General features: G+C 55.3%; 1 protein-coding gene across 1 annotated transcript; it reads right to left on the bottom strand.

Annotated features, from left to right (window-relative positions):
• NKD2 (naked cuticle homolog 2) lies at nt 1–27,702 on the bottom strand. Its single transcript, XM_023508180.1, has 10 exons — nt 27,528–27,702; nt 27,180–27,398; nt 26,819–26,922; nt 5,396–5,456; nt 4,338–4,465; nt 3,520–3,615; nt 2,995–3,142; nt 2,801–2,885; nt 2,047–2,210; nt 1–927 (listed from the first exon to the last, which is right to left on the bottom strand). The coding sequence occupies exons 1-10, from the start codon at nt 27,700–27,702 to the stop codon at nt 371–373; spliced, it is 1,737 nt and encodes a 578-aa protein (XP_023363948.1). The 3' UTR covers nt 1–370.

Here is a 27,702-nt window from a genome sequence, read left to right as displayed (position 1 = left end):
GAGGACCCTGCCAAGAACAGGTGCTCCCAGCACCCTCCCTGACCTTATGAGGAGCAAATTGCATGAGAGGCTCCAACTTTTGCACTCACTCCTGGCCTTGCCATCCTGTGCCAGGAGCACCCAGAGGTGGCAGTGTCTGAGCAGAAGCCCCTTCAGTGTTCTGGGGCCTCGTTTGGAATCATACACGGAAGCGGACACAGGAGCGCTTTCTATGCGCATGTGTGGGTTTTATGGGCTACACAGAACAGCTTTAAACGGGAGCGCCAGCAGTATAATGGAGGAAACAGGGCCCATCTTCCAGTGTTCCTCAAGGTGGACCTGTGGTCTGGGACGGCAGCCCCCCTGCCACCCCGAGGGCATGTGGTGGGGGCTAGGAGGGGTGCAGATGGTGGTGGTGGTGGTGATGGTGGTGTTCGTGGTGATGGTGGTGCTCATGCCTCTGGATCACAGGCACCGGGTAGCCTTCGCCTGCCAGCACAGGCGGCAGGTCCCGTACCGCCTCCTGTTCCACAGTGGCAGGCTGGCCATGCGTGGCCTTGAGCGGTGAGTGGCCCTCCCTGCCCTTCTGCCGGTATCGCTTATGGCTATAGGCCAGCGGTGGGGGCTGTGGAGGGGGATGGCCATCCGGGGGGGCCTGGGCCAGCAGGTAGTAGCTGAAGACTTTCCCAGGCTTGCTGCTGCCTGGCATTCCAGGTGGCTTCCCCATGCCCTTGGGTGACTTGAGGAGTGGCTTGTCCTGCACCTTCAGCCGGGACTGCATGTCCAGGACCCGGGCAGCAGGCTCTGTGGCCAGCGTGGCATGATCAGCCAGCACCTGGGACCTGCGGTGCTGCAGCAGGTATGCATCCGACTCCTGGGAGCGCGACCTACTCTGTAGGTGTGAGGCCTTGCCATGGTGCTCCTGCCTGGCCGGCACCGGAGGGGACCCTGGGAGCAGGGGCAGAGTGTGAGGCCCTGCACACAGCACCCAAACATGTGGATTGGGTTTCTGACTCCTCTTCACAGCAGTGACATATTACCAAAGGCCACACTGGAAAGAACTACACAGGGACCCACCACAGGCTGCCTGGGAGCCAAGTCTGCAGACAGCCAGGTGCCCTAAAGCAACTGCAGGGAGAGGTGATGCCAGAACCCAGGACCTACCCTGCCCAGGGGACAGCTCCGTTCCCCTACTGTCCCAGGGGACAGTACTGTCACCCCTTAGGAAACAGGTCTGATCGCCTTAGGTGACCCCCACCTGGCTCCACCCTGCTCTCCTTGAAGGCAGCCCTTGACCACATAGTGGGTCCTGCGAGGAGAGCTTCTCTCTGGCAGGGCCGAGACTCTGTCTAAGGCAGAACGTTGTGTTATGTCAGGAAATGTGCAGCAAAAAGGCCTCCAGAACTCATTTCCACGAAATCCTCCTTATGAAATAGATTCTGGGAAGGCCCGTGGGCTGCGGTCTCCACAGCGTGCAGTTTAAGCCTGTGAGTGAACAGTGGCCTGGGAGGGGTCTGCACACAGCACAACTAGCCCAAAAGACAAAGTTCGTCCTGCTAACAGGCTGCTTTAGCCACCTGCGCCCAGGCCCCAAGCCTTTAGCCAAAGTGTTTCAGACTCAAGGAGCTTCTCAAAGACATTTTAAAAATGTTTGAATTGCTTAAGCAGACCCCTCCTGCCTCTATGGATTCCTAATCAGGACCAGTGAGGGTCACCTGGCCCCCAGCCCTTGGGTAGCAGCCAGACTCTGACTCAGTAATCTCTCTAGGGCCATGCCTGGGTCTGTGCTGGGCAGCCTGGCAGGCCATGCTGCTGGTGAACCAACTCCTCTCAGTGAGCTGGTAATCGTCTCGAGATGCCCACCCCAAGGCAGGGTCTCCATCTCACTTTGGACCAGGGTGAGATGGACCAGGTCTCCATCTCACTTTGGACTCCCACCACAGACAAGTGTCACCTTGCTTTCAGGAGGCATCAACAGGTAGCCAGGTCCACAATTAGGGCTCCCGGTGGGGGAGCCCACAGACTCACACCCCTTCAGGGCCTGCTACGCGGGGTCTCAGTACCTACCAGGGCCAAATTTAGATGTGTAGTTCTCGATACCAGCCAGGTCTAGGTAGTGGTTCCTGCGCTCTGTGCTCTCATCCACACAGTAGGGCCCCCGTGCAGAGCAGGGCTGCGGGTCAGCATTGGACCCCCGAGCAGAGCAGGGCTGCGGGTCAGCACTGGGCCTCCTGTGCAGAGCACAGAGGAGGAGCCTGGCCACCGGCACCCGGCTGAGCAGCGCTCCTAATGATGGAGCCTGCAGCAGGCACACGGGGTCCCCGGGGCTCCAGCCAGCGTCCACTTCTCTGCAGGGCAGGAGGAAGGGCCCACAGCGCAGACACAGCTGCACATTGTCCCCAGAAACAAGGTCATGGGCAGCCCAGCTAGGACTCGAGGATCCCCCTCAGAGCCACAGGCGCCATACACTATGTGCCTCAGAGAGCCACAGGCGCTGGGCTGAGCCACTCACACTATGTTCTCTGCTCACCACTGAGAGCAACGGTGGCCACCCCCAGCCCTGTCACCTCCAAAGCTGGTGAGAAGGACCACATAGAACCAGAGTGAGTGCAGACTAGGAGCCCCTGGATGCCAAAGCCCTGTCAGACAGACTCAGGAGCTTGGCCAGACCACTGGCTATGGGGTGGGGCCCTCACCTGACAGAGTGCCCGCCCAGGTGATGAGCTCGGGTTTGCTGGGTGGATGTAAGACAGCTTGTTAGGCTTGCAATAAGCAGGGGCGTCTCTAAATGGATCCACCCCCCATGGGCCCAGCTCCTTACCTGATGTGGGCAGACAGCCTCCTGTCAGCTGCCCGTGGGTCCTCAGCAAGCTCACCCTCCATCCTGCAGCGAGGGGGCTCCCGGTCTACAAGAGGGCCCTTGTGTATGAGCTTACTGGCTCCCTCCCTTAACTGCCCACTCATTTTGCTTCCTGAGCCAGACCGGCTCCTGGGTGAGGGCTCAGACCCACGCACCCTGGCTAGAGGGAAGCCCCTCTTTTCTCCTGCTGAAGGGCTCAGGGCTGACCGTCAGCTTCACTCGCAGAGTCTTGCTGCTGCCTGAGGAGTGATTGATGGAGGCATCGACGACCTCATAGATGGTGTGCATCAGGCTGGACATGTCCTAGGGCCGGGCATCGACGTCATAGCAGACCTCAAAGGGGGCAATGCCCTCTCTGACCCCCTGCTCCATCCACTCAGCATTCCAGGTGAACCCCAAGGATAAGCACCGACATCTGGGCAGTGCTGTCTGTGCAGTGCTGGTTATACCCCCAAAGGCAGCTCTGTCTGTGCCTCCAGTGGCCCAAGGCAGGCCTGCTCTTGTAAGGATACCCTGAAGTGCTAGAAGCCACCTGGAAGGCTGGGCAGCAAAAAGCCAGGGGCCCTTCCCCCTGTGTCCCCATCTCTCTGTCCACTGGGCCCAGCCTGGTTGGAGAGCTAGGAGACTGGGCCCTGAGCAGCCCCTCCCGTGACTTCCTGGTGCAAACACAAGCATGCTACCTCCCTGGTGACTTTCCCACTGTTGTCAAAGTCATAGAGTGTGAATGTCCACTCTTGGTGGTCATTGTCCTCCACCGAGACGTCACACTGGAGGGCCTGTGGGTGGCACACAGGGATGGGGCAAGGAGTCAGCAGGGTACTTGGCTAGAAGTGCCCCCCAAGGCCCTCAGCCTCTCATGCACCATCAGGCCAGTGACCCCTGACCCACAGAGGGCAGTGTCCTGGGGCCTTTCTGAGGGTTCTCCTGCAGCCACAGCTCAAAGGTGATCTCAATGTCTTGTAGCTGGGAGAGGACTCTGCAAACCCTGTGCCCTCACCCCACTCCTCCCCTCCTGGTAGGGATCCAGCTTTGTGCCCTGTGATCTGGCTCTTGCCAGTGCTCAGCATCAGCCAGAAGGAGACAAGGCCATGCTGATTGTCAAGGGTTGTCAGCTCCACAAATCTCAGTTTAAAACCGACAAAATGTCCCTGGGGGCCCTGGCAGGAAAGTGCGACCCCTGCTCCGTGGTCCCCGGGGCTGTGAAAGTGGGACAGCTTGTGAATCAGCTTTGGCATTATCCTGCTGTCCTGTGCAAGCCATGGTTGGGAAAGCTCGGATTATCTATGCCACATCCGCAAGTTTGGCCAAGTTCACGGTGACATCCTGTGTCCCCAAAGTGGCTGACCAGCAGCACATCCAAGTCTCACTCCAACACTTCAAACTGGCCCAGCAGTGGAACTGCCAGGCCTGAGCATGCACAGATGCCTGGTTAGACTCAACACACGCCCACCCTGCCTAGGGACACTTGGGAGGGTGAGGGGAGCAAAGAAAGACCTACATCAATGTGCAGGCGCTTTTTGCCCGGCCCTCGCAGGCCCTCACAGGGCATCACCCTCTCTCCATCCTCCATGCTGAAAAGCTGTCCTGAGCCCTCGTGGCCCTCAGCCTTCTCGGGGGGCAGTGACACTGCAGGGGTGAGAGAGGTAACTTAGGGGCAGAGGGTATGGGAGGATGCAGCCCTCCTCTGCTGAGCTGTGGTCCCTCCCTAATGGCCTGAACCAAAAGCCTGTGCTCACAGAACAAGGGGTATCAAGGGACCCATGCAGGTGCAGAGGACTCCCACCGGGGCTAGTCACAGTCACGTGCCTTCCCTGCCCCCAGCCCATAGTACCTCATGCCATCCCCAGGGACTTAACATACCAATGCCATGGAGCACAGTGAGGCCCCTTGGGCCCCAAGGCAGTAGTCCCAGTGTCCTGGGGCTCCCCTCCCTGACTGCACAGGCTACCTGGAGCTGAGTGCAATATCACAGCTGCCTCCCTTGCCACAGTCTCTGGTCATGAGGGATGGGCAGCGCCCTCCAGCTCTCCCAGGTTGTGACCCAGCCTAGGGGCCTGTGTACCTGCTGAGCATCTATGGACAGGTACATGTCAGCTGGCTGAACTCCCAACGAGTCAGGTCCTGGCACCCTCTAGGCACCTGAACCTAGTCACATCCTGCAAACCCCATAGGGAAGACTGATGCCCTGAAGACACAAGCCTGTGGCAGGGACTCAGACCAGGCTGGCATCTTATAGGCTGACTGTTCGGGGCTGGCCTCACGCAGGCACCCATCCTTAGACCCATCTGATTTAAGGACTCATAGGTAACCTTTACACAGGACCTGGCCTGCCCCAGTGCAGACCACAGGCTCCGAGACACTCTGAGGGACCGTTTAGCAGATCCAAGCTGCCTGTCCATGTGGATCTGCGTGGACAGTATGCAAAGGGCATGTTACAACAAAGAGCCTCTGAAGCTACACATGGCCTGCTTGGATGGCATGAGGGTGGCCTCCCAGGAGCCTCGGCACAGGCACTCTGGGAGGTGAGGGAGGAGGTACCACAGGGGCTACACTTACCCTCCAGAGGACACTGGTCTTCCCGGACAGACCCATCCTTGGGGTTCCCACTGGGCAGCTCCTGCAGAGAAAACAAGGCTGTGGGTGACCACATAGCTCAGCTGGGCAGATGGGGAGACCTAGACACGAGCTCAGGGCAGCCACAGCCTAGAACCTGACAGGGCCTCGGGCCTCTGGGGTGTCCCCACCTACCCCCCCCACACACACACACCTCCCTCAGACTCAGAGTTTCAGAGAACAAAACACACAGACAGCCCCCTGTGTTTCAGGTCCCATCAGGGTATTTCCAGGATGAAGTGGTAGCTCCCAGGAGCCACACCTGCTTGTTCAAAGTGAGCCTTTGCTTGGGGTCATCTGGACCTGAGCCCCAGGCCACAACCCTGTGTGTCAGAGGCTACATGGGAGACCCTTGTTCCCCCAGCCAGCTCCAGCACCTCTTGCCTGAGGCTGATAAGTGCACCACCCTGCAGTGCCCAACACCAAGTGCCAGGGGACAATGCCTCCTCCAGGGCTGCCTGGTGTGACCTGTTATGCAAAAAAGGGAAAGGACCTCAAACAAATCTAAAGGACTTTGAGCTAAGGAACTGTGCAACAGAACTAGCTCACATGGTCTCACAAACAGCCTCCAGAAGGAAAGGGCTTGGGAAGGAGACGGTGCGACTGGGGAGTGGCCCTGAGCCAGGGGGTCCTGTGAACTGGACTGCAGAGCCCCAGGGCCTTTCCTGAGAGGGGCAGGGTGGGTGTTGCTGCATCCCAGTTTGCTGTTTCTGGCTCCAGGAACCTGCAGGGCCCTGGAGAACGGAGTGAGGAGATGCTGCATGGCACTCAGACCTGCCCCCGTCAACCAGAGCCTGTCTCTGGAGATAGGTCAGGCCAGAGAGGCCTAGTGCTGGCTGGCGAGTGGCCAGCATGGCCCAGACCTGAGACTGATGGCTGACACCACCCTCCTGGCCACAGCTTTGTCATTCCTTACCAATGGGGTGAGGTGAGGCCCTGCACCTTTCCTTGTCTCCTGTGGGGCACGGGTCCCACAGCCACCCTGCAAGCACACATTGAGGCCCCAGATGCTTGGGCTCCCCGGGAAAGAGGGCTGGGGACAATGCTGGGCACAGGTCCTTGTTGCCACACTGCTCATGGTTCAGGGCCCTCACAGGGGATGGAGGAAGATTCTAGGAAGGCTGGCTGCCATCCCAGGCCACACCAGAGGGGAGGGGATTAGACCACCACCCCCCACCTAAAAATAGTCCCTACAGTCACTCTACTGAGGTTGAGTCCTGTTGAGCTCCCCATGGGGCACAGGGTCACCCAGCGGTGGAGGCCCCAGGAGGATGGCTGGGGGAAGCAGAGCTTGAGGTCATTTTAGTAAGAAACAAATATCTAATTCTTAATTGGCCTGCAGTCCACTGACTTTGCATGGTACAGAGAGTTCACTCTGGCCCTGTGAAGCCCATTCACAGCAACACAGTTCACAGCAAGGTGTTCTGAGCTGGAAGGATCCCTGTCCCAGGTGGACGTGGGACTAAACCAACTAGTCTCTAGAAACCAGACTTGGGGTTAATTTTTCTCTGTAAAAGCAAAGCAGCCTGTGAAGCTGCAGCCCCAGGCTTCCATGGGGTATAGGGTAGCTCCCACAGGGCCCCTGAGTACAGCCTGTGCATGTAGCTTCCTTGTGGGTGCATGAGGCACAGCCAAATCAGCTACTGCTAGAAATGTTATCACAAGGTAGCCAGGGGTGCTTGTATCCAGGCTAAGGATTGTGAGCTTCTTGCCACTGTCCACTGCTGGTAGGGAGGAACAGTGGTGACCCTGAACACCAAAGTGGGTGTCCTCTGAGGCTCTTGCATCCATCCTGGGAGCCCCAGCACAGACCTTGTCCTGTAACATGGAGAAGGTGGACAGGGGGCCTGGGTAAGGAGCCCCTCAGGGTTTCATGGTCTGCTGCCCCACCACACCTCCCATAAGGCAAGTGGTTAGTGTGCTCAAACTCTGCAAGGTCCTAGAGGAATCCTGCTTCCTCCAGCCATACACAGCATATCCTGGTGAAAAGGCTCCAAGTATGGCCACTCAGGCACTGACCAGATGAGAGGTGGTGTGAATGGCGGGGCCAGCCCTGAAGAGACACAGTGAGGGTGACAGGGCCTGGGATTTTCATTTTTTTTCTTTTTCTTTTCTTTTTCTTTTTTTTTAAAGACAGAGTCTTACTTTGTTGCCCTCAGTAGAGTGCTATGGCATCATAGCTTGTGGCATCATAGTTCACAGCAACCTCAAACTCTTGTGCTCAAGTGATTCTCTTGCCTCAGGCTCCCAAGTAGCTGGGACGATAGGCGCCCACCACAACACTCCAGCTATTTTTTAGAGATAGGGTCTCTCTGTGGCTCAGGCTGGTCTCAAACTTCTAAACTCAGGCGACCCACCCACCTCAGCCTCCCAGAGTGCTAGGATTACAGGCGTAAGCCACCATGTCCAGCCAGGGCCTGGGATTTTCAAGGGGTCCCCTGCACCTGGCTGAAAACATTGATTAAAAACAAAGCCCACCTTGCACGTTATAAAGTTAATATAGTGGAAAATTTAAAAATACCTTCCATTTCTCATTTCTAAAGTAATCTGAGCATTTGATTTTTGAGGTATTGTGTTGGTACCAGACAAGTGGTAAGTGCATGGAGTCTGGGGCAACACAGCTGCTCTAGATGGAAAGAATCTGCACAGACCCTCAGTTTCTCTCCTGGAGGCACTGCCAAGGCCCCAACCACCAACCAAGGCTGCTACAACCAACCAAGACTACCACAACTGACCAAGGCTGCAAACTAACCAAGGCTAGTCATAATGAGCTCATGACTGAATTCCCTAATATGAGGGAAATTATAGTGAAAAATATATATCCACAAATATCCCAACTTTAGAATGGGATTTTTAGAGTTAAAGCAATACCTACTTCTGAGATGCAGAGAGGATTCCAAAAATGAACATTTGCAGGGAAAATGAATTGGGCTCTCTGAAACAGTGAATTAAATCCAATCCACCCAGCTACTTAAATATGGCCTTGAGTGTACCTGCTTCAGATAAATGGAAGGCCCAGAATGCTAACTACAACATATAGAACCTCCTCCCAGGCTGACAGCCAGGTATGTAGCCCCCTCCCCACTGGCATGACTTCCTTCGTGGCCACAGCCCACAGAACACTGGCTCTTGGGCCAACTTGGAACCCAGCAGACAGCACCTCTCCTGATGTTGCTGAGTGTGACCCCTGCCTGAGGGTCCCCCACTTTGCCATCACAAAGGAGCCAAAGTCCCCCATTGAACTCCCTCCAACCATGAGCCCCAGTCAGCATGGCCACACCCATTCCTCTAGCCCCTCCAGCCATGTGCGGGGCACTACCCACCACACCCTGTCAAGCCCTCCAGGTCAGCAGGAGCTGCCTGTGCTCAGAGGTGCTCTTGGTGGGTCTCCCTGGAGCTCAAGTCACGGGCAACTCTTCTGGCCTCCCCACCACCCTCCTGTGGCTGCCCCATGTCCTTCCCTGCTATGCTAAAGCCCCAGCCCCTCACCTGTAGGCCCTTCCAGGCCACTGGAAACTGACCAAGAGCCCAGCCAATGCCCTGCCCCAGAGGACTTGAATCCCAGTGGGAACAGGGCCCTAAAGAAACCCATGGTGCCCACTTTGGGCCTGTCCTGTGTGCTGAGCAGACTGTCCCCTGCTCTACCGGCCTCTACTGGGAACAGTGGAGGAAGTTCCCATCCCAGCCCACAGAGGGCCTTGGGCCAGCAGTGCCTCCCTGCGGCCAACATCAGGCTTCAGGTCCTATCACCCCTCCCAGAGGCAACTGTCCACACCTGGGCTGCATAGCAAGGATGTTCACTCCTTCAGTCACAAGCACAGAACTAAGCTCTCTGTCCGCCTCCTGCCCGTCCCCCCAGTAAGCAAATCCTGCCCCAACTCTGCCCAGTCAAGGTCCCAGGACCACCCAGGTCATAGGCCCTGAGACACGTTCCACAGCTACCAAGTGGGGTGAGTGAGGTGGGAGATTTTGCATGAAACCTCAGCTCCTGGCTTTCTCTGGATAGTCAAAGGCTATCATACTCCTATGCCATAGCACTTGGTGGGAGCCTGGTCCCTGTATGCCACCCATCAGAACAGACACTCTGAGTGACCTATCACGGACACCCCTGGAGACCTGGAGGTGCCAGCCCCATGCTGGTCACCAGCCAGAGCAGAGCTGTGCCCCCTCTCAGGGTAGGTGGGGCTGAAGATGGCCTAGGACTGCAGGTGGGGGCCATATGGGCAGGCCAAGGCCAGGGAGAGCTGGGGTCTGCGTGTAGTGACACCAGGGGTGAAGCTGCCTCAAGCCTCAAGAAGAGAACAGATATGCAGAAACAGTGACTTGGCTCCCTACCTGGCCTGGAAAACAGGAAAGAGTGTCATTCTGCATGGAGACAGAGCAGCACTGGCTCTGAGGGTCTCTCTTCCCACCCAGGAATCCTGGCCAGGGGATGAGCCACTACAAGCTGCTCTTCAAAAGTTGTCATGGAGCTGGGCTGTACAGAATAGACTACTCGGGACAGTGGCTTGCACTTCCAAGAGCCACTCACTATGGCTTGTGTTCTGGAGAATTCTGTTTTCCCCACAGGCAAATATTTATTCCTGTCCAGAAAGCTAGCAGTGAGCCAAGTCTAAGATGGGGCTAGACCCGGCCTTCCTTCCTATGGATCCAGAATTCAGACTCACTCATGGGGGCTAGGCCATCTATATCTGCTGGTCTGGCCATGGAGGGAAGGGCCACCCCACAACACCCTGCAAACTCCTCATTGCCTGTGCTTCCTGGCATGCCTGGCTGTCCAAGGAAACACATGCGGATGACCTTCTCTGGGCCTCACATCCTAATACCTGGTGTAGGGTACCAAGGTGTAGGGCTACAGAAATACCAGCCCCACCAAACAGAAGGTAAAGCTTATGTTGCTGCCAAGAGGCTTGACTGGGAGAATTCATTCCTGAGGCCCATTTCTCCTCCAGGTATCCTAGGGGTATGAGCAGGAGGGGTTCTGCAGGCACTGGAGGCCAAGAAGGGGGGATGAAGAGGGAAGAGAGGGGAGCAGAGAGACAGAGACAGAGACAAAAGAAAGACACAGACACAGAGACAAACACAGTGGCAGAGAGGGACAGAGGGAAAGACAGTGTACAGGTACACACATGCACATACATATGCACAGTGCATGCACACACATATACACACGCACACACACACTTGAACATATACACACATGTGCATGCACACAGTACACACATGCACACATAAGCATATATGCATACACATGTGCGTGCACACATAAATGTACACAGTGCACGCACACATGTACACACGTGCATGCACACACATAGAAGATGAGAAGGGAGGGGAAAAGGCCCCTTTGGGGGAGCCTGAGCTGAGGGTGACAGGAGAAGAGAACTGAGCTGTGTGTCAGGTGCCATTTTCTGAAACTGTCTTGATGGAACAGAAGGTGGGTGCTCCCAGCTGCCTCTGGAGACGAGGGGTGTGGAGTTCAGTTGGGACTACTGTCTGGAAGATGCCACTCCTACTGCATGGGGCCAGGCTAGGCATCTCTTGTACCCATGCCACCACCAGCCACAGCCACGGCAGCCCTGCACAGTAGCACTGCCTGCCCTGTAGGCCCCTGGACCACCTGTTGGGACAGCCCTCACCATCTGGCTGTGACCAGCCAGATCCTCGGGAAACCACCCAGAACTTGGTTCCCCAGGCCTTAGAGAAAGGGAAAGGGTGGACCCAAGTGATGATCTCAGCTCCCATGGCCACCCTGCACCTGACCAGCCACAGAACTATCCAGAAGCAAAAAGCACCAGGACAACCTTGCTCTTTTTAGAGGCAGCTCAACCAAGGCTAATCCTGCAAACTTGGTGGTACCCCAAATTTGGGTGGCCAAGGCCCGGGGCTGCCCAGTAGTGGTAGTGGAGCAGAGCTGTGGGGCTGTGGTGAATATCAAGGGAGTCTCTGGGGCTCAGACTAGAGGCTGGGTGTAGGGAGGGTGGTACCAGTCTCAGGGAAGTCTGGGAGGGGCCTGGGCTCCTACCTCAGAGGCTACTTAGGGGCTGGACATGGGTGGGATTCATGTGGTATCCTGCAGGCAGCCCAGGGAGAGGGGACAGAATGGAACTATGCAGGAAAAGGCACAAGGGTGGCAAAGCTGAGGCCAGTCCCTGGGCTTTATGGAGGGGGCCACTGGGTCCAGGTGTAGGCTCCAGGGGACAGGAAGGCAAGGTCGTAACCACAGTCAGCAGTGGGTGGGGGTGGGAGTGGGGGACCCTGTGCCAGGAGTGGGGCAGGGGAGGGGCAGGAAGCAGGAAGGGGGGTAGGTGGCAGGAGGGGGTCAGCTGTTTCCAGTCTCTTTAAATGCACAGAACTCCCCCACTCCTCTCTGTGGGGACACCCAAATGCAAAGGTCCCAGCTCCCAAATGTCACCAGACTGTAGGTTCATGAGGAAGCAGAGTGTGCCCCACCAATGCCTCAGGAACAGAGTGTGTTTTCTTACGAGGAGGTGGCGGAGGCTGCATCTGCAAGGCTGCCATCCGCTGGAATTTGACTTCAAGGTGATCCGCCTGTGCGTCTGTCTGGAAACTCCACGGCTGGCTTTGAAGTCGAGTCTCGGTTTCAACGGCTAAACAGTTTCAGATGTGACAATGTAGTTTTACGGGCTTAATAATTCCAACACATGTGCAGCCGAGGCCCAGAGAGGTTACGACAACACCGCAGGAGCTGCCATTTGGGCGCCGCACATATTATTCTTAACTTCTGATTCCAAAGGGAAAGATTTGAGGAAGTGAAACTGGCGGGCCTTCCAAATGGTCTCTCACACAAGTGACAAACGCCTTTAGTTTCCTTCAAAATTACAACGGAACTTCCAAATCTGAGGCAGGGGCTCCAAAATTTGCTCATCACTATTTCTAGGCTAGGACTATTTTGTTTTTAATAACAAAATTTGAAATTTGTATCTAGAAAAGCAGCTACTTTGAGGCCGAAAGGTCTTCTAAACTACTCATATGTTCTCGCAGGACAGTGCTTCACTGTGACTGAACTCCCTCTAAGAGGCCAGAATATTAACACGTTTCCATCTCCATCTTCATCTCACCTTACCACAGCCTCTCGTCATTTTAATCACAACGGTAGGGAATGGACCACACATGTTTCTGCACTAATAGGATTTGTTGGCACCCACCCACTTAGTAAACACTTGACCCTAAGGGGCCTGCACTTGCCAGGGCCACATCTGGGCAGCCTAAGGCAGGATGGCTGACCACACCCACCAGTGAGACCCCTGGGCACCACCTCACGGTCACCATCAGCAGCAAGAGAGTGATTAACTCCAACATCAAACACACGCAGGAAAAATGTCACAAGCAGGAAGGGGCCACTGAGAACCTGAGCTCCAAAGCTGGGTGGCCAGGACGTCTTCCCCATGCCTGGAGAGAGGGGCTGGAATGGAGTCGCCCATATTACTTGGCTTGAGTGGGACAGAGACACTGTGAGTGCAGCCAGCTCACACCCTGGCTCAGGAACGGGGTCCATTCCTGCCCAGTGTCCTTCACCCGGGTGTCTGAGGGTGAATAGTTTGTCCAGGGGTGACCAGAGGCATATGGGGATGACTGGGGGTATATGGGGATGATGGGAGTGTATGGGGATGGTGGAGGTGACTCAAGGTGTATGGGGATGATGGAGGCATATGGGGGTGACTGGGAGTGTATGGGAATGTATGAGGTGATGGGAGTAACTAGGGGTGACTGGGGACATATGTGGATGATCGAGTTGTACGGAGATGATGGGGGAGACCAAGGGTGTCTGTGGTGCAGCAAGTGGAGAGGAGACGCCATGAAATGAAACATCTTCAGCTCAGTATTAAACATACATGTAGCACTTGTGTATACATGTATATACCCTGTGTTATGTGTACACACAGGTGCACGCTCTACACACAGACACACATGTAGAAACTGTCAGAAACTTCTTCTATGTTTTCAATTCTCAGCATCTTAAAATTTTGTTTTTAGTTAACAATGTCTGTTTGCCACTACTCTGCAGACTGATTTCCTTCTCTCACCTGAAGTGCTGCTGCTGTTGTTATTTTTGGAGCTAAGGATCTGCAATTTCACAAAGAGAAGAAAACCAAAGGGATTCCAGACTCCGATGCTGCCCGCTGAGCTGAATGACAGGCCACAAAACACAAAATAAACCTCGACACAGGTCCCTAGCCACTCTGTTACTCCCCTGGACGAGGCTCTGTCCCACTGGGGGACGCAGAGCCAAGGTCCTGCACAGCAAACCCATGGGCACTTTGGTTTCCTTTCAGTTGTAGTAAAGCCTCATGCTTCCTATTTCAAAGGAAGATTCATTTCAAAGCTGGAAAAGAACACTACTTTATTTTAAGGTTTTCTTCTACTTGTGAAGTCAGCGTGTGTTGATGTGCAGGGCCCACGTCCTACCAGACAGCCGCAGGCTGAAGGTGACGAGGCATTTGGACGTGAGCTCCAGCTGAGCTCCTGAGGACCAAGCTGCTCTGAAAACAGAAATAAGCTTTTTGTCTTTTTTACACAACCTCTGTAGTATGATGTGGAAACATTCCCTGCACACCACAATTTAATAACTTCCAAACTAGGCCTGTTGCTATTGGCAGGAGGCTCTGTGAGGTCAAAGTGGCCCAGCCTCCCACCTGCAGCTCCAGTATCTGGGGCAGAGACTAAAACTCAGCTATCTTTGTATACACAAACCAAAACCTCCTTGTAAAGGAATTTAGTTGAGACCCTGACTGTGAGAGATGACAAGCGTTCTGAGGAGACCTAATGCACATCCTTGTCAAATAACACACGATCTCATCTCAGGAAGGGTCCAAGGCTTGAACTCTCAGTGCCAGGATACCCCCCCCTCACAGCCCTTCTCGGGGTCAAGAGAGCAGAGAGATTGGGCCCAGGTGGGAGTTTAAGCATCAGGACCTGATGGCTGTGGTTCTGCGGTTCTGGTCACTAGAGTTGGAAGCAAAGGGATAGTGGCCCAGTGGGAAGGCCAGGGCAGGCCTAGTCACTTTGCCCTTTGACCCAGGAAGTCACTTTGCCCTTTGACTCACTGCCAGGGCCCTGAGTCCAGACAGCACTGTGGAGACATGTGGCATCCACTGCCCCTACCTGCTGTTCCCCAATACCCTAAAGTAGGTCAGGGCCCCCTCTGTCCCAGTGGTCCTTCACCCCTGCCAGACTGAGCCATGCTCTCTCCGTGACAAACAAAAGAGACCTGAGAATAAGCCCAAAGAACCCCAGGGTGGTTTTTCTTGGCTTCCCTCCTGAGAGGTGGGCTGGAAGCTGCCAGGCTGTCTCCAAGTTCCCGACTGGGGCCTTTCTGCTGGGCAGGGCTCTGCCTGTGGTAAGCAGCCAGCTCCTGCTACCACGCCCAGTCTGCCTTGGGGACTGTCCTGGGGGAGTCCCTGCACGAGGCCTGCCTGATGTGCCTCCGAGGAACCCCCATGGGGCTGCTGAGTCACCCCAACCCTGAGCCCCCACTCCCAGCACAGCTGTGCTGCCCAGTGCTTCAAACACAGTTTGCACCTCAGGAAACTTCACTGGGGCCTGACAGGTACTGCCCCTCTCCCTGGCTGAACTCAGCCATTTAAAGAACACCTAAATAACTTAAATCAATGAGAGAGAAAAGGCCAGATGCACCCACCTGTGGGCTGCAGTCTCTCCACAGGGGGCAGGTCCTCCACCCCAGGGTGCTGCCCGAAGACTGGCCAGCACTCAGCAATGGCGGAAGTGGCCACGCACCTGGGGGCACTCCTGGGAGGGGCATAGTGGAGCCACAGTTATTCTCTCTCCGGCCCCCAAGCCTGCCTCAGTCCCTGCACACACCCTGACCCCTGATCCCGGATCCCTACTATCCAGGCCTCTCCCCCCCACCCACGCCTGCCACAGGGCCTTTGCACTGGCAAGGTATCTGCAGAGGTATCCAGGTGTCCACCCTTTGCCACTGCCTCACCACTGACTGTCCTGACAACCCATGTCTCACAGCAGCCCCTCAGCACCCCCTCCCTTGAGAGCCCCTCCTTTGGGGTGCAAGGTTATTGTCAACCCCAGATTCCAGTCAGGAACGGCAGCCAGGTGGCGAGAACAGCACTGGGGTCTGCCTGTGCTGATTTGGAGTCCCTGACTGCCCTTGGCTGTGCCGGGTTTCCTCCCGTTAGGGAGAAAGTGACAGCATCTCACAGGGGGCCGTGTGAGGAGCCACCAGGAGCCCCTGCCTAGGGCTGGGAGCAAGGCCACAGAGCTTCTGGGCACAGCCAGCCCCCCCACCACGACACCTTCCTCTGGCTGCTTTTAAGCTCTTTTCTTTATTAGTATTTTTGGGCAGTTCGATAAGGACATGTCCTGATGTTGTCTTTATTCCTCTTGGAGCACACTGAGCTTCTCTGGTCTATGGTCCAACGTTTCTATCAAATTTTTTTTGGAAAGTTGTGGCCAATATTTCCTCAAGTATTTGCCCATGGCTCTTTCTGTTCTCTCCTTGGGACCCCAGCTCCACACAGGCCTGCTTGACGTGCTACTGCATAATCTTTCTATGCTCTCTGTGCCGTGTGGTCATTTCTCCTGCCACAGCTGCCTGCTGGGCCTCACGCAGTGTTCACCCCATTGCACACTACTCATCTCCAGCACTGTTCTTTCCATGTAAGTTCTACTAGGTTTTCTAACATCTTCCACTTCTAGCCTCACCATGCTCATGTTTCCTTGACCTTCTGGAAAACAAAGAATATATATATGTTTGTTTGTTTGTTTTTTTGATACAGAGTCTCACTTGGTTACCTGGGTAGAGTGCCATGGTGTCATAGTTCACAGTAACCTCAAACTCTTGGGTTCAAGCAATCCTTGTGCATCAGCCTCCCAAGTATCTGGGACTATAGGAACCTGGCATAATGCCCAACTATTTTTTAGAGACAGGATCTTGCTCTTGCTCAGGCTGGTCTTGAACTCGTGAGCTCAGGCAATCCACCCACTCAGCCTCCCAAGTGCTGAGATTATAGGCATGAGCCACAGCACCCAGCCAATAAGGAATATATTTATCATCACTGCTCTAATGTCTTGTCTGCCAACTCCATTATCTCTGCCATGGCTTGGTCCATTTTGTTGTTTTTAGGGACAGAGTCTTGCTCTATTGTCCAGGCTGGAGTGCAGTGGTGTCATCACAGCTCACACAGCCTCAAACTCCCGGGCTCACATAAGCAGAGTAGCTAGGACTACAAGCATATGCTACCACATTCAGCTAATATATTTTTTTCTTTTTGACAGAGTCTCACTATGTTGCCCAGATGGTATTAGACTCCGGGCCTCAAGCAATTCTCCCACTTCAGCCTCCCAAAGTGCTAGAATTACAGTCAGGAGCCACTGCACCTGGGACTGACTTTTTATAACAAGGCCATGGGGGTAGCACCTGTGGCTCAAGGAATAGGGTGCCAGCCTCATATACCGGAGGTGGTGGGTTCAAACCCAGCCCTGGCTAAAAAAAAAAAAAAAAAAAAAAAAACAAAGGCCGTGGATAGAGCCATAACCACGTATTGGCAGCAAAACCAGAATAGACCTGACTCAACCCCATAAATGGGCAGGGCTCCCCTGGGCCCTTGGCTGTGTCCCTGAGTATGGATTCTGCCCTAAGACTGGCCTAGGAAGGGATGAGTAGAGGCCTGAGGGCAGGGAGTAGGCCAAGGAGAGGCTGCTCAGAGGAGGTGGCTATGAGGAGATAGAACCTACACACACAGTTGCAATTCTCTAGAATGTTCTAGGAGGCCACAGAACTGAATCCATGTCCATGTCACCACCTGCTGTTCTCAGCATCGTAAAGCCAAACTCAGTACTCACAGTAAACACACATGGAGCAGTTAATGAGCACAGACCAGGACACTGTTAATGAGCTCTGACCCCAAGGTGTGCTCAGGGGCCATGGTCCACCTGGCAGAGAAAGTGTCTTTTCCCTGGCACTGCCACCCTGCACAAACAGCCAGCTTACAAGGTGCATAAATGAACCCCAGCCTTTCTGTGAGGAACCCCAAGCAGTTGTAGAGGCATTCCTTAGGAAATTTACTCGCTTTTGGGGGAATTCTGTGATGAGGTCCAGTCCCCATAGTCTTTCAGACTGAAACTCTGCTCCCACCCTGGGAGAACAAGGCTCCTGATTGTCCCAGATGAACAGTGGCCCTAAAGCAAAAGAATGGTGCCCACAACTGCGGCTTCCTCCTGGGCAAAGTGCCCAAGGGAGCCCAGCCCTGCCCACAAGGGGCTCAAGGCCCAGAGCAGGAAGGTAGCTGGGCTAGATCAGGAGAGCACACCCAGGAGGTGTCCCCCCTGCAGGGAGGGCTCCACAGGCCTGCTGTCCTCATGCTGCACAGATGAGTAAGGGTCCTGGCAGGCACCCCCCAGGAGGGATAAGGACCAGGTCTGGAGAACCTCAGAGCCAGGCAAGCAATGGGAGGCAAGTTATACAGGATGGGGAGGAGCTGGGCTCAGTCTGAGTGGAGCCTATGCTCAGGAGCCAAAGGGAGCAGACCCCCCAGCAAAGAGGACGGCCCTACAAACTCCTAGCAAGGAGGCCAGGAGGGGCAGGATAGACTGACAGGACAGAGGCCATGTGGCCTGAATGGACAAACATTCTATAGGGGCCAGGCTGGGGAGAAACATCAGTTCAGTCCTGTCCATGCAGTGGTGGAGATGCCTCTCAGACCCAAGGGGGCCTGCCTTGTGGAGCTCAGGGAGAGGCCAAGCTAGACAGAGACGTGAGGTGCAGCCACCAAAGGGAAAGGGACCCCAGGGTAAATGTCAGCAAAAAGAGAGGGACTAGGGCCTGGGGCACCCTGGGACGGGGCAGAGGGACCTGGTGGGCTCCCAGGGCATGAGCCCACGGGCAGCACCCTTTCTGTTCCCAGGATGACACCTGACACCAGAGTACTCAGGGGAGAAGCGAGACCATTTGAAACTCTCCCTGCCTGTCCTGTCTGGAGCTGGTCAGTGTTGGGCATGAGAAGTTGCCCTTAGCTGAAGGCACAAGCAGGGGGGTCCTGCGTTCAGTGCACAGACAGGCTGGCACCTGCTGGGACCTTCAGAGGATGGCTGAGCTTGTTGTATGCCTAAGTGTCCCAGAGAGTCCTAGTTAGGCCTGGGGTGAGAGGGAAGGAGATACCGGGGCCCCAGTACCGGCAGGTCCTTCCTGACAACTGCACAAGATCAGGTCTTCGATTTCAAGAGGACAAATGGAACTGCAGTTGGACCATACCTTCCCTTAGCTGTCACCAGAGACCCAGTCCTAGAAAGCTGACAGCAAAGCAGGGCTGTGTGTCAGGATAGGTCCTGCCACAGGAGGGCACCTGCTACAGCAGAGCTCCGAATTCAAATCCACCAGATGTTTAATGATTGTGTCAAAATAATCTCCAATTTAAAATTTTATTAAAGTATTCCATGCTTTTAGTTTCTCTAATTTCGAAGCTCAACACTAGTTACAGTTTCCTTGGAAAATTCTACAGAACAAAAGAACAAATCCTTCCCTTCTGGCTGCCAGGGTCTGGCGGTGCCCTGAGAAGATCCCTGCCAAAAGCAGCAAACAGGACCCAGCAGACCAGTTTATTCAATGCTGGTGTGAGTGGCTGCCAGCAGGGCCCCAGCAAGACTCCCTCCAGATGAAAGCAGACTACAGCTTGCTGGCTTGGGAGCTGCTGCTGCCGCGGGCAGATAGGGGTGTCTGCACAGCTCTCCAACTTCATCCAGACTGCTCAGTGGAGAGATGGCCTCCAGAAAGGCAGTGCTGAAGAGGCCAGTGCCTCATTTCCTCTCCAGGACTACACCCTGAGCATTGGCCCAGTGAGCCACCATTAGCTTGGAGAGTGGCCATGAGTGGAAAAGGACCCTGTCACCTCACTCCATAACCTCTCCCACTTTGCTCTGTGACTTCCTGTGACTCCAGCCCCAAAGAAGGCATGGGGCTGGGGCCTAAGGTCCCACTGGGTGCACAGAGTATAGAAGGCCTACACTGAGTGTCGACACACAGGACTGCCCTCACCCGAGGCTTGACAAGGCCTTGGAGGCCTTCCTGACAACTTCCTGTGATGACTTGGGGGTCCTTCTGGGAGCAGTTCCACCTGCCTGCAGGAAGCACCTTGGCAGGGAGGCTTTCCCTGAATTTGAGGCCAGGTGGCTGAGACCCTATGGCTGTCCCACTGGCCTCAGTGCCTGCTGTGCCTGCTCGGTGGGATTGGTCTGGTAAGGAGGCTGTGGGACCCACCCAGAGTCATCTTGAGGTCACTGCAAGGCCAGCAGCAAGTCTGGAGGTGAGGCTGAGCTCAGAGCAGCTGGCCGGAGCCATACTTCTGTGTCCCTCTGGCTTGGTGCATCCCCAGTGCTTCATGCAGATGCCGGAAAAGGACAGGAAAAGCCTCATTGTGTAGGGCCCACTCCCTCAGGCAGCTCCTGGCCTCACTGGGCTGGCCCTGGCTCTTACTGCCTGGCTGAGTGGAAGGTGGACTCACCTGCCACCAAGAGTGTCCTGTACCAGCTCTGGTCTTGAGTCCTTCATCTCTGTCCCTTTATCTCTCCTCATAGAACCACAAGGGAGTTCACATCTTACACCACAGAGCAACACCTGTGGTGTTCCAGGGATAAGAGGGCCTTGGCCACCCTGGTGAACACCAAGACTGGCCTGTCTGGTGGCCAGCACATAGGCCGCCTCCACTAACATTGAGATAAAGGAAGCCTTGGTTAGTGAGGGGCCACATTTTAAAATGGCCACATCAGGGGTTCCCAGTTGTGATATCTGATCAAGATTTCTTTGAAAACCTATGCAGGGACTGACAAGGTAGACACCCCTTGGCCACACAGCGGGGGTCAGTTGTGAGGTCACATTCCCCTCTCCCTGCAGTCCAGGAGGTGATGGTGAACAAAGGAGCTGGGAGCCAACAAGGCTGGCCAGGCAGACACACTGATCTCAGGATCTTACGGCCCCAGTGATGTTCATTTCAGATAGGTGGCCAGGCCATCCTTGTGTGCAAGGCAGGGTCACGGTGCACAGATGGGGCACTGGCTGGTGAACCCCACTCCTTACCAGGGCTCTGGTCACATGGGGTTTCTGGTCCAGGGGTGAGACCACATTTGGTCACCCCCCTGGCTCTGCCCTTTCCCACAGAACCCTCAGCATACACCAGCAGCTCCCGCCAGCGCCCTCAGGAGCTCATGCCTTGTTTGAATCTCTGCCCACAGCCTTTTTAGGTGGGCACAGGTCAGACAGACACTACTAGGGCTGATGGCTGATTTCTGAAGACTGCAAACCAGCCAGAAGTTTCAAATACAGGTAAAATGTAAGCTCTTCAACCAAACCACAACACCCTCAAAGTTACTCAAGTGACCCAGCCACAAATGAAGATGAGGAGGAGGAAGAGACATGGCTGCTTAGAGGCAGCCTGTGTTTCACTGCAAGAGGGCAGGGCAGGGTCACATCTCTTCTTCTATGTCCAGAAAGCTGAAATCCCACCTTGTTCAGCTACCAAGCAAGCAGTCTTGGCTCCAGAGGCTGTTACAGACATCCAGGGGCAGTGCTTCCTGCAGGCTCCTTCTTCAGCTTTTTCTGTGACACTTCGAGCTCCAGAGCCGGTCCTGGGAGCAGGTGCTCTGGTCCCAGTCTCTGTCTAGCTCTCCCCTGATGGTTTTGGGTTTCTCTGAAGCTTCCACCAAGGTATATTTATGGATAGGGAGGGTTGACTCTGCCGCTGCCAGCCAGACTGCAAGCCTTCACAAGCCTGGGTGCTGGGACCCCAGGAGGCCTCAGGCCCCCACTGTGGCCAACACAATCCACTCCCCAGTCCCACCACTGGGGCGCTGTCTGCTTCACCTGGTCTGAGTCATAGAGCACCTGCTACAGGACACAGGTGGTGCTGCACACACAGCGTCCAGCCAATCCCTGTGGCTCTCAGCCCCTGCTAGGTACCAGATGCTGTTGGTTGCACACCCAGAGATGACCCCAACACCTCTCACAGTCAGAGGAAGCCAGGCAGCCTGGCGAGTCCTTTCTACTCCTGCAGACAGCACCTACCCACATTTCCAGGCAAGAAACATGGCAAACTTCTCCACTCATCCCAGACATGGTCTGTGGCCACCTCCCTCTGCTGTCCCCTGCTGATTTTGCCCCCTCCTATGAAGTTTTTTCTACAGAGTAGATTGGTGGTTCTGGGGGGCACCTGCCAGATTGTTCCTCAAGTCCTCTCAAGGGCAGGGATTAGTCAGGATTGTGTGGCCCATCCCTAGGTGGAGTGGGATCTAATGCAGCAATTTCAGAAGTGTGGAAAGGGCTGTGGGTTTAATGTTCCCTGACCCTGGGGACCCCCATGCTCCCTGTGGCTCCTAGGTTCATCCTCAGTGCCCCACCTCTAAGTGAGCCCCCAGGCCCTGTGCACATCTCAAGGCAGCGACACAGTTGCTGGCACCCACAGGCCAGGCACACAGTGGGCACCAAACAGGTGAGGTCTGGCCACAACATGCTGTGGCTGCCACTCCTGGCTCTGATGCTGAGGCCCCTCTTGGGTCTTAAATTCCATGAAGTCACAGGGTACCCAGACCATGGACCATGGAAGACCCAGGGTCAGCTCTTGGAGTCTGTGCCCAACAGTGTCCCCATGAACTCCTGCTCCCTTTGAGGTCACTGTCCACCCATGGCATCTGGTGAATGCAGATGCTGAAGTACCCACCACCTACCTGCACAAAGACACACGGGAAATACCACTCCTTCCACATGGCCCATGGCACCCACATGGGTGGATGCCTTGTCTTGGGACAGATTCAGTCCCTCCCACATCACCTATAAACAAGTATCTGCAGCTCTCTGCATTGACTGAGGCCATGGGAGAGTCCCAGGAATGTCTACAAGAATCTGCTCCTGCTCACTGAGCCTTGCAGACCCCACCACCACCGCATCTAAAGCTCTGACCCCTCCCAGGTGGCATCTGCAGTGCGTGAGAGTGTGGGGGTCCCAGGAGTCCTAGCCACTGGGAAGGCATCAAGCCACATCATGGGGCCACAGACTCTGAAAGTAAGGAGAGGGCAACCTATGGGCAAGGCTGTACCAAGGGCGTGGTCTGCCAGAGCCAGAGCCTGGGGCTCAGCCCTCAAAGGTGCCAGCGGGTCTCTATTCTCATGAGGCACCCCAGTTCCTTGCGAGGCTGCTTCCTTTCAGGAGACATGCTACACGTGCCAATGCTCTAAGAACTGCATGGGGGTGTGGCCAGGACTGTGAGCAGATAGATTTGAGAGGCGAGGTCTGTCTGAGCAGGACAACCAAGACCCTGCCCTCCACCTCCTGCAGATGGCAGAAAGCCTCCATACAGAACACAGCCACAGCCTCCTCAACTCACAACTAGACTAGTCTGTCATGAGTCTTAGTTAGGGTGACCAGATGTCCCGCTTTTTAACAATTTGTCCTGTGTCCTGTGGTGTTTAAAAAAAGTCCCCGATTTTTGGAACGAATGGACGAACGGGTGGGAGAATAGGAAGGGAATATTTTTGGCTGCCATGTGGCTATTTCACCAGAATATGAGTTTTATATTATTTTTGTTAATTTTATAATGTTAAACTGTAATAATTACAAATAATTGTTGGGAAGAGATTATCAAGAACTGCTTGTCAAAGTTTGCATTGTTGTCAGGCCCTGCCCTACCCCGTCCCCTGCCCCCCACCCCAACGTCATGTTGTCCCGCGTTACAAATGTTAAAAATCTGGTCACCCTAATCTTAGTTAAAACGCCACCTCTGGAGTTAGCTGGGACCGTCCTTTCTCAGGCTTCATGGAAACCTGTCTTTAATTCACAACAAAACTGCAATTGTTAACAGTAACTCTTGTCTTCTGAGCTACTTCCCACCAGCCACAGGAAGCATCTCAGAGAAGTTAAAGCTCTTTGGACAGCCTGGATGCTAGAGAGGGCTCTTTCCCAGGATGGAGCTGTGATGTGACCTGCTTCTCTTGGCTGATCACTACCCCTCTTAAAAACAGCCCCATAGGTGCTGCTGTGTCACCACCTGTCTCTCCTTATTCTCTGAACACATGTACTCCACTCAAGATCCTCTGTTCCACCATCACCAACAAACCCACGGTCCTGGCCCTTTGGTGACACTTAGTAATAAAGTTGGGTAGATCCCACCAAGTCCAAACTGCTGCACTTCTCAAAATTAACAGGGAGAACCATTCTAGATGGGGCAGCTGGGCCACCTCCCTGGGAAATGCTGACATTTGTAAGTTTTTCAGATGTAAATAAAGGCAGAAACAGCATAGCTCACTAACAATGGAGAAGCCAACTTCATTTGCTTTACTTTTAGATGGTGGGGGAAGAGTTAAAGGTTGTGGATGTGGACTTAATTTCCACAGGTTTTTTGCCACAATTCTTGTGGCAAAATGGTGCACATGGGTCACCTTGCATGGAAACATGGGCAGAACTGCAGAGAAGAGGGAGATGAATCCCCATGTTGGCCCCATCCCACAGTACCAGGGGGCTCAGTGTGTGGTCCAGGGCTGGCCTTCCTCAGGCCACACGGGAGGACAGGCCACAGACAGAGCTCTGGATGCCATAATAAAAGAAGGGCAGAGACAACAAACAGAAGGGGGCAAACCCCTGTGCTCCCACCTGAACACTCCCAGGGAAATCTCAGCACAAGCCACCCCAGGTAGTACATGCCATCTGGTGAGCAGGGGCAGCAATGGGGCAGTGAGGACACTGGGGCTGCCCATCTCAACTCCAGGCAGGTGGCTAGCCAGATGTGGTCAGACTAATAGCAAAATGAGGAAAGCAAGAAGCAGTGCCTTTGTCTGCAAGTGAAATGTATTCAAGGGACAGTCCTTCATTCTGAGATTTCATCCTTCATATATTAAAAAGAACCTTTCTTTCATGAAATGAGGGTAAAATTTAAAGGTAAAACCCAAGCCAAACCCTACGCGAGTCTTAAAAAAAAAAAAAAAAAAAAAAAGGCTGTAGGCTCAGTGCCTGGAGCTCAGTGGCTAGGGCAGATGTCCTCAAACTTTTTAAACAGGGGGCCAGTTCACTGTCCCTCAGACCACTGGAGGGCCAAACTGCGGGCCCCAGGACAAGTCGGTTGCTAAGCAGGACAGGAAGCAGCGGCAAAAACACCCAGCGGGCCGGATAAATGTCCTAGGTGGGCTGCATGTGGCCCGCAGGCTGTCGTTTGAGGATACCTGGGCTAGGGCACCAGCCACATACATCAGAGCTGGCGGGTTCAAACCCAGCCTGGGCCTGTCAAACAATGACAACTACAACCAAAAAATAGCTGGGCACTGTGGTGGCCATCTGTAGTCTCAGCTACTTGGGAGGCTAAGGCAAGAGAATCCCTTAAGTCCAAGAGTTGAAGGTTGCTGTGAGCTGTGACTTCACAGCACTCTACCAAGGGCAACATAGTGAGACTGTCTCAAAAAAAAAAAAAAAGTCCCAAAGTGTGGACACCTTGGCCTAAACAACAACTCTGCCCCATTGCAACCACTTCGTGATCACACTGGGTAGTGTTCATTGTTCAGGGTTCACTCTCTGCAGCCCAGGCTCCAGGAGATGTGCATTATGACAGGAATGCCTACATAAATGACATTCTGGACACATGAGAGCTCTCTCCCAGGGAGTTAAAGGACGGAGCCAAATGTGCCTACATTGACCATGCTTCCAGAGAAGGCCCCGGTCCAGACAGCCAAGGGACAAGGACTGGTCTAAGCCCTTGACCACAAACAAGGTGAATGCCTATCTCAGGTTTTTTACATCCTTGACTAATCACACATGTGAGTACCAAGCTATTGAGAGACACTAGCCTGGTCCTCAACACTGTCCTGGGCAAATGTAACCACATAACCATCAGCAAATAAGACCTGGGTGGCTCCCCTGGGGGCCATGTGTCCTGGTCCCCCATCCAGCATTATTATACCTTAGAACTGCAGACCCCAACCCCTGGTGCTTGTCCATGCCCTGTTAGGAACCAGGCCACACAGTAGGAGGTGAGTGGTAGGTGAGTAAAGCTGCCTCTGTATTCACAGCCACTTCCCATCACCTCCTGAGCTCTGCCTCCTGTCAGGACAGCAGCTGTGTCAGAGTTTCACAGGAGCACAGGCCCTACTGTAAACTGTGTGCGAGAAATCTGGGTTACGGCTCCTTAGGACAACCTAATGCCCAATGATCTGAGGTGGAACTGAGGCAGTGATGCCAGTGCTGGGGGCACAGCTGCAGACACAAGCGATCACTACAGGGAGGCTTGACTATACAGGGACCACCATGAAACAATTGCCAGCAGTCTCATACCACCTGCCTCCCTCCATCCCTGCAAAAATTGGCTCCCACGAAAACAGTCCCTGGTGCCAAAAATGTTGGGGACCACTACCTTAGAATGTATTTCCTGCCTTAACAAGCAGGGCACCAGAAAGTTGTCCCAAGAAGCACAAACTCTAACTTTATTACAGGTTAATTTCCAGGAATATCTGGGCCCCTTCCCAGGACAGGGATGCACAAAATGTTTACAAATACAGCCAAAACATTTTATTTATCAGCTGGCAGAAGAATGTCCTTCCAAAAAGGAAGGTGACTCTATGAGTGAGCACAGTTTGTTTGTGGAGGACTCTGGGGGTGTGGGAGGAAGCAGTGGGCAAGTGAGGGTCTTGAACATGTGATGTGGCTGTCCACACTGTTGCAGTGCATTCACATTAACACAGATGACCGTCTAATGCCAACTTCCTCCTGTGCTACAAACAGGTGCTAGTCTAATTTATCCAAGATCCTTCCAGGGCCCCTCTGCCCGTGTAGCTCTCTGCTCCTAGTGAAAGCGCCTTCCCAAGCCCGACCCCTGGGACCTCTGGCAGCACCGGCAAGTAGCACCTGCAATCTGGGTGGCTATGGCTGTGCCTCTGCCTTCCCCCTATAGGCCTGTGGCCAGCTCTCCAAAAGAAGGAAGGCACTGCTGGCCTCCACCTCCCGCCATCTTTGCTGTGCAAGTGACCTGGCCCCAGGCCCCCAGCCTCTGCTCCCAGGTCCTCCAACCTTCCCAGGCCCCCAGCCCTACAGCTTCTGCCCCCAGCTCCTCCAGCCTAGACCCCCTCCCGCCCCATTCCCAGCTCCTGCAGCCTAAAATGCAGAGCCCCCACCCCCAGACAAGGGCCACGGAACCCCTACACCTCCTCCACTACTGGACGCCAATAAAGCTCCACTCCACAGGCCCCCCAGCCCGGACATCGCTGGAGGCTGCGGAGGGACAGGTTCTCTTGGCCCGTGGAACATCACTCTGGCCAGGCCATCTCAGCTCACACTTTCTCTGTCCTTATCCGGGCAAGAGCAACTCCGATCTCGCATCTCCTGCTGCCGTCCCCGCCGCCGCCTACCTGCTTGTCCCGCGCGCGGTGCTCCACGCCGCTTCCAGGGCGCCGCTCCGCTTCCTCCGCGCCTTTGCGGCCGCTCGCGTACGCGAACACCACGGAGCTGTCCCCTGCGGCCCGGCGAGCGGACGCGCGGGAACCGACCCCGAGGAAGGAAGGAGACCCGCGTCAGCCCCGCTGCCGCTGCGCGGTATCCAGCCGCCCGGGGCCCACCTTCTGCCCTGGGAGCCGCGGAGGGCGTGGTGGGCTCGGTCCCGCACACTCCCTCACCCCGGCGGCCTTGCCCCCTCCCGAGGGCTCCACCGCAGGACGCGCGTTGGGCTTGGGTCCCGGAGGGTCCTCACCCCTGCCAAGCCCGCCCGCTCACCTTCTGGACTCTCTCTCTGCTTGCAGGCTGCGGCCGCGGCCGGAGGACGCCCGGGCAGTGGGAGGGACAGTGACTGGCCCGCGCCCGCGCCCCGCCCACCCGCCTGGCCGGCCCGCACCTCACAGTGCTTGGACTGGAATTTCCCCATCCCGCCGCCGCCAGCCGCAGTCCTGGTCCCGACCCGCCGGGCCACTCCGGGCACCGCTCTCAGGTGCCGATCTGCGGTCCGGAGTTAGGGCCAGGCATCCGCGAGGAATGCGTGGACCGCGGCGCCGCAGCCTCTGCGCCTGCCTGGGGTCGGGGCGCCGGGGCTAAGGGCTCGGGCCTCGGGCGGGGGCGCGGTCTCACTCAGCCCCCGCGTGGCTACAGCGGCGACAGCAGTGGGGGCCGGGATCCTTCTGAGCGCGCGCGCCCGCGCCTGGACTTTAACCGTGGCCCCCATAGCGCCCCCCGCGGCCGCGGCCCGCAGAGCACCGAAACCCTCGTCCCCGCCCCCGCCCCCGCCAGAGCCCTCTCCGGCCAT

This window comes from Otolemur garnettii, unplaced genomic scaffold (genome assembly GCF_000181295.1).
Source record: "Otolemur garnettii isolate 467f Iridium unplaced genomic scaffold, OtoGar3 scaffold00226, whole genome shotgun sequence".
Lineage (NCBI taxonomy): Eukaryota > Metazoa > Chordata > Mammalia > Primates > Galagidae > Otolemur > Otolemur garnettii.
This window is presented reverse-complemented; position numbering and strand designations above follow the sequence as displayed.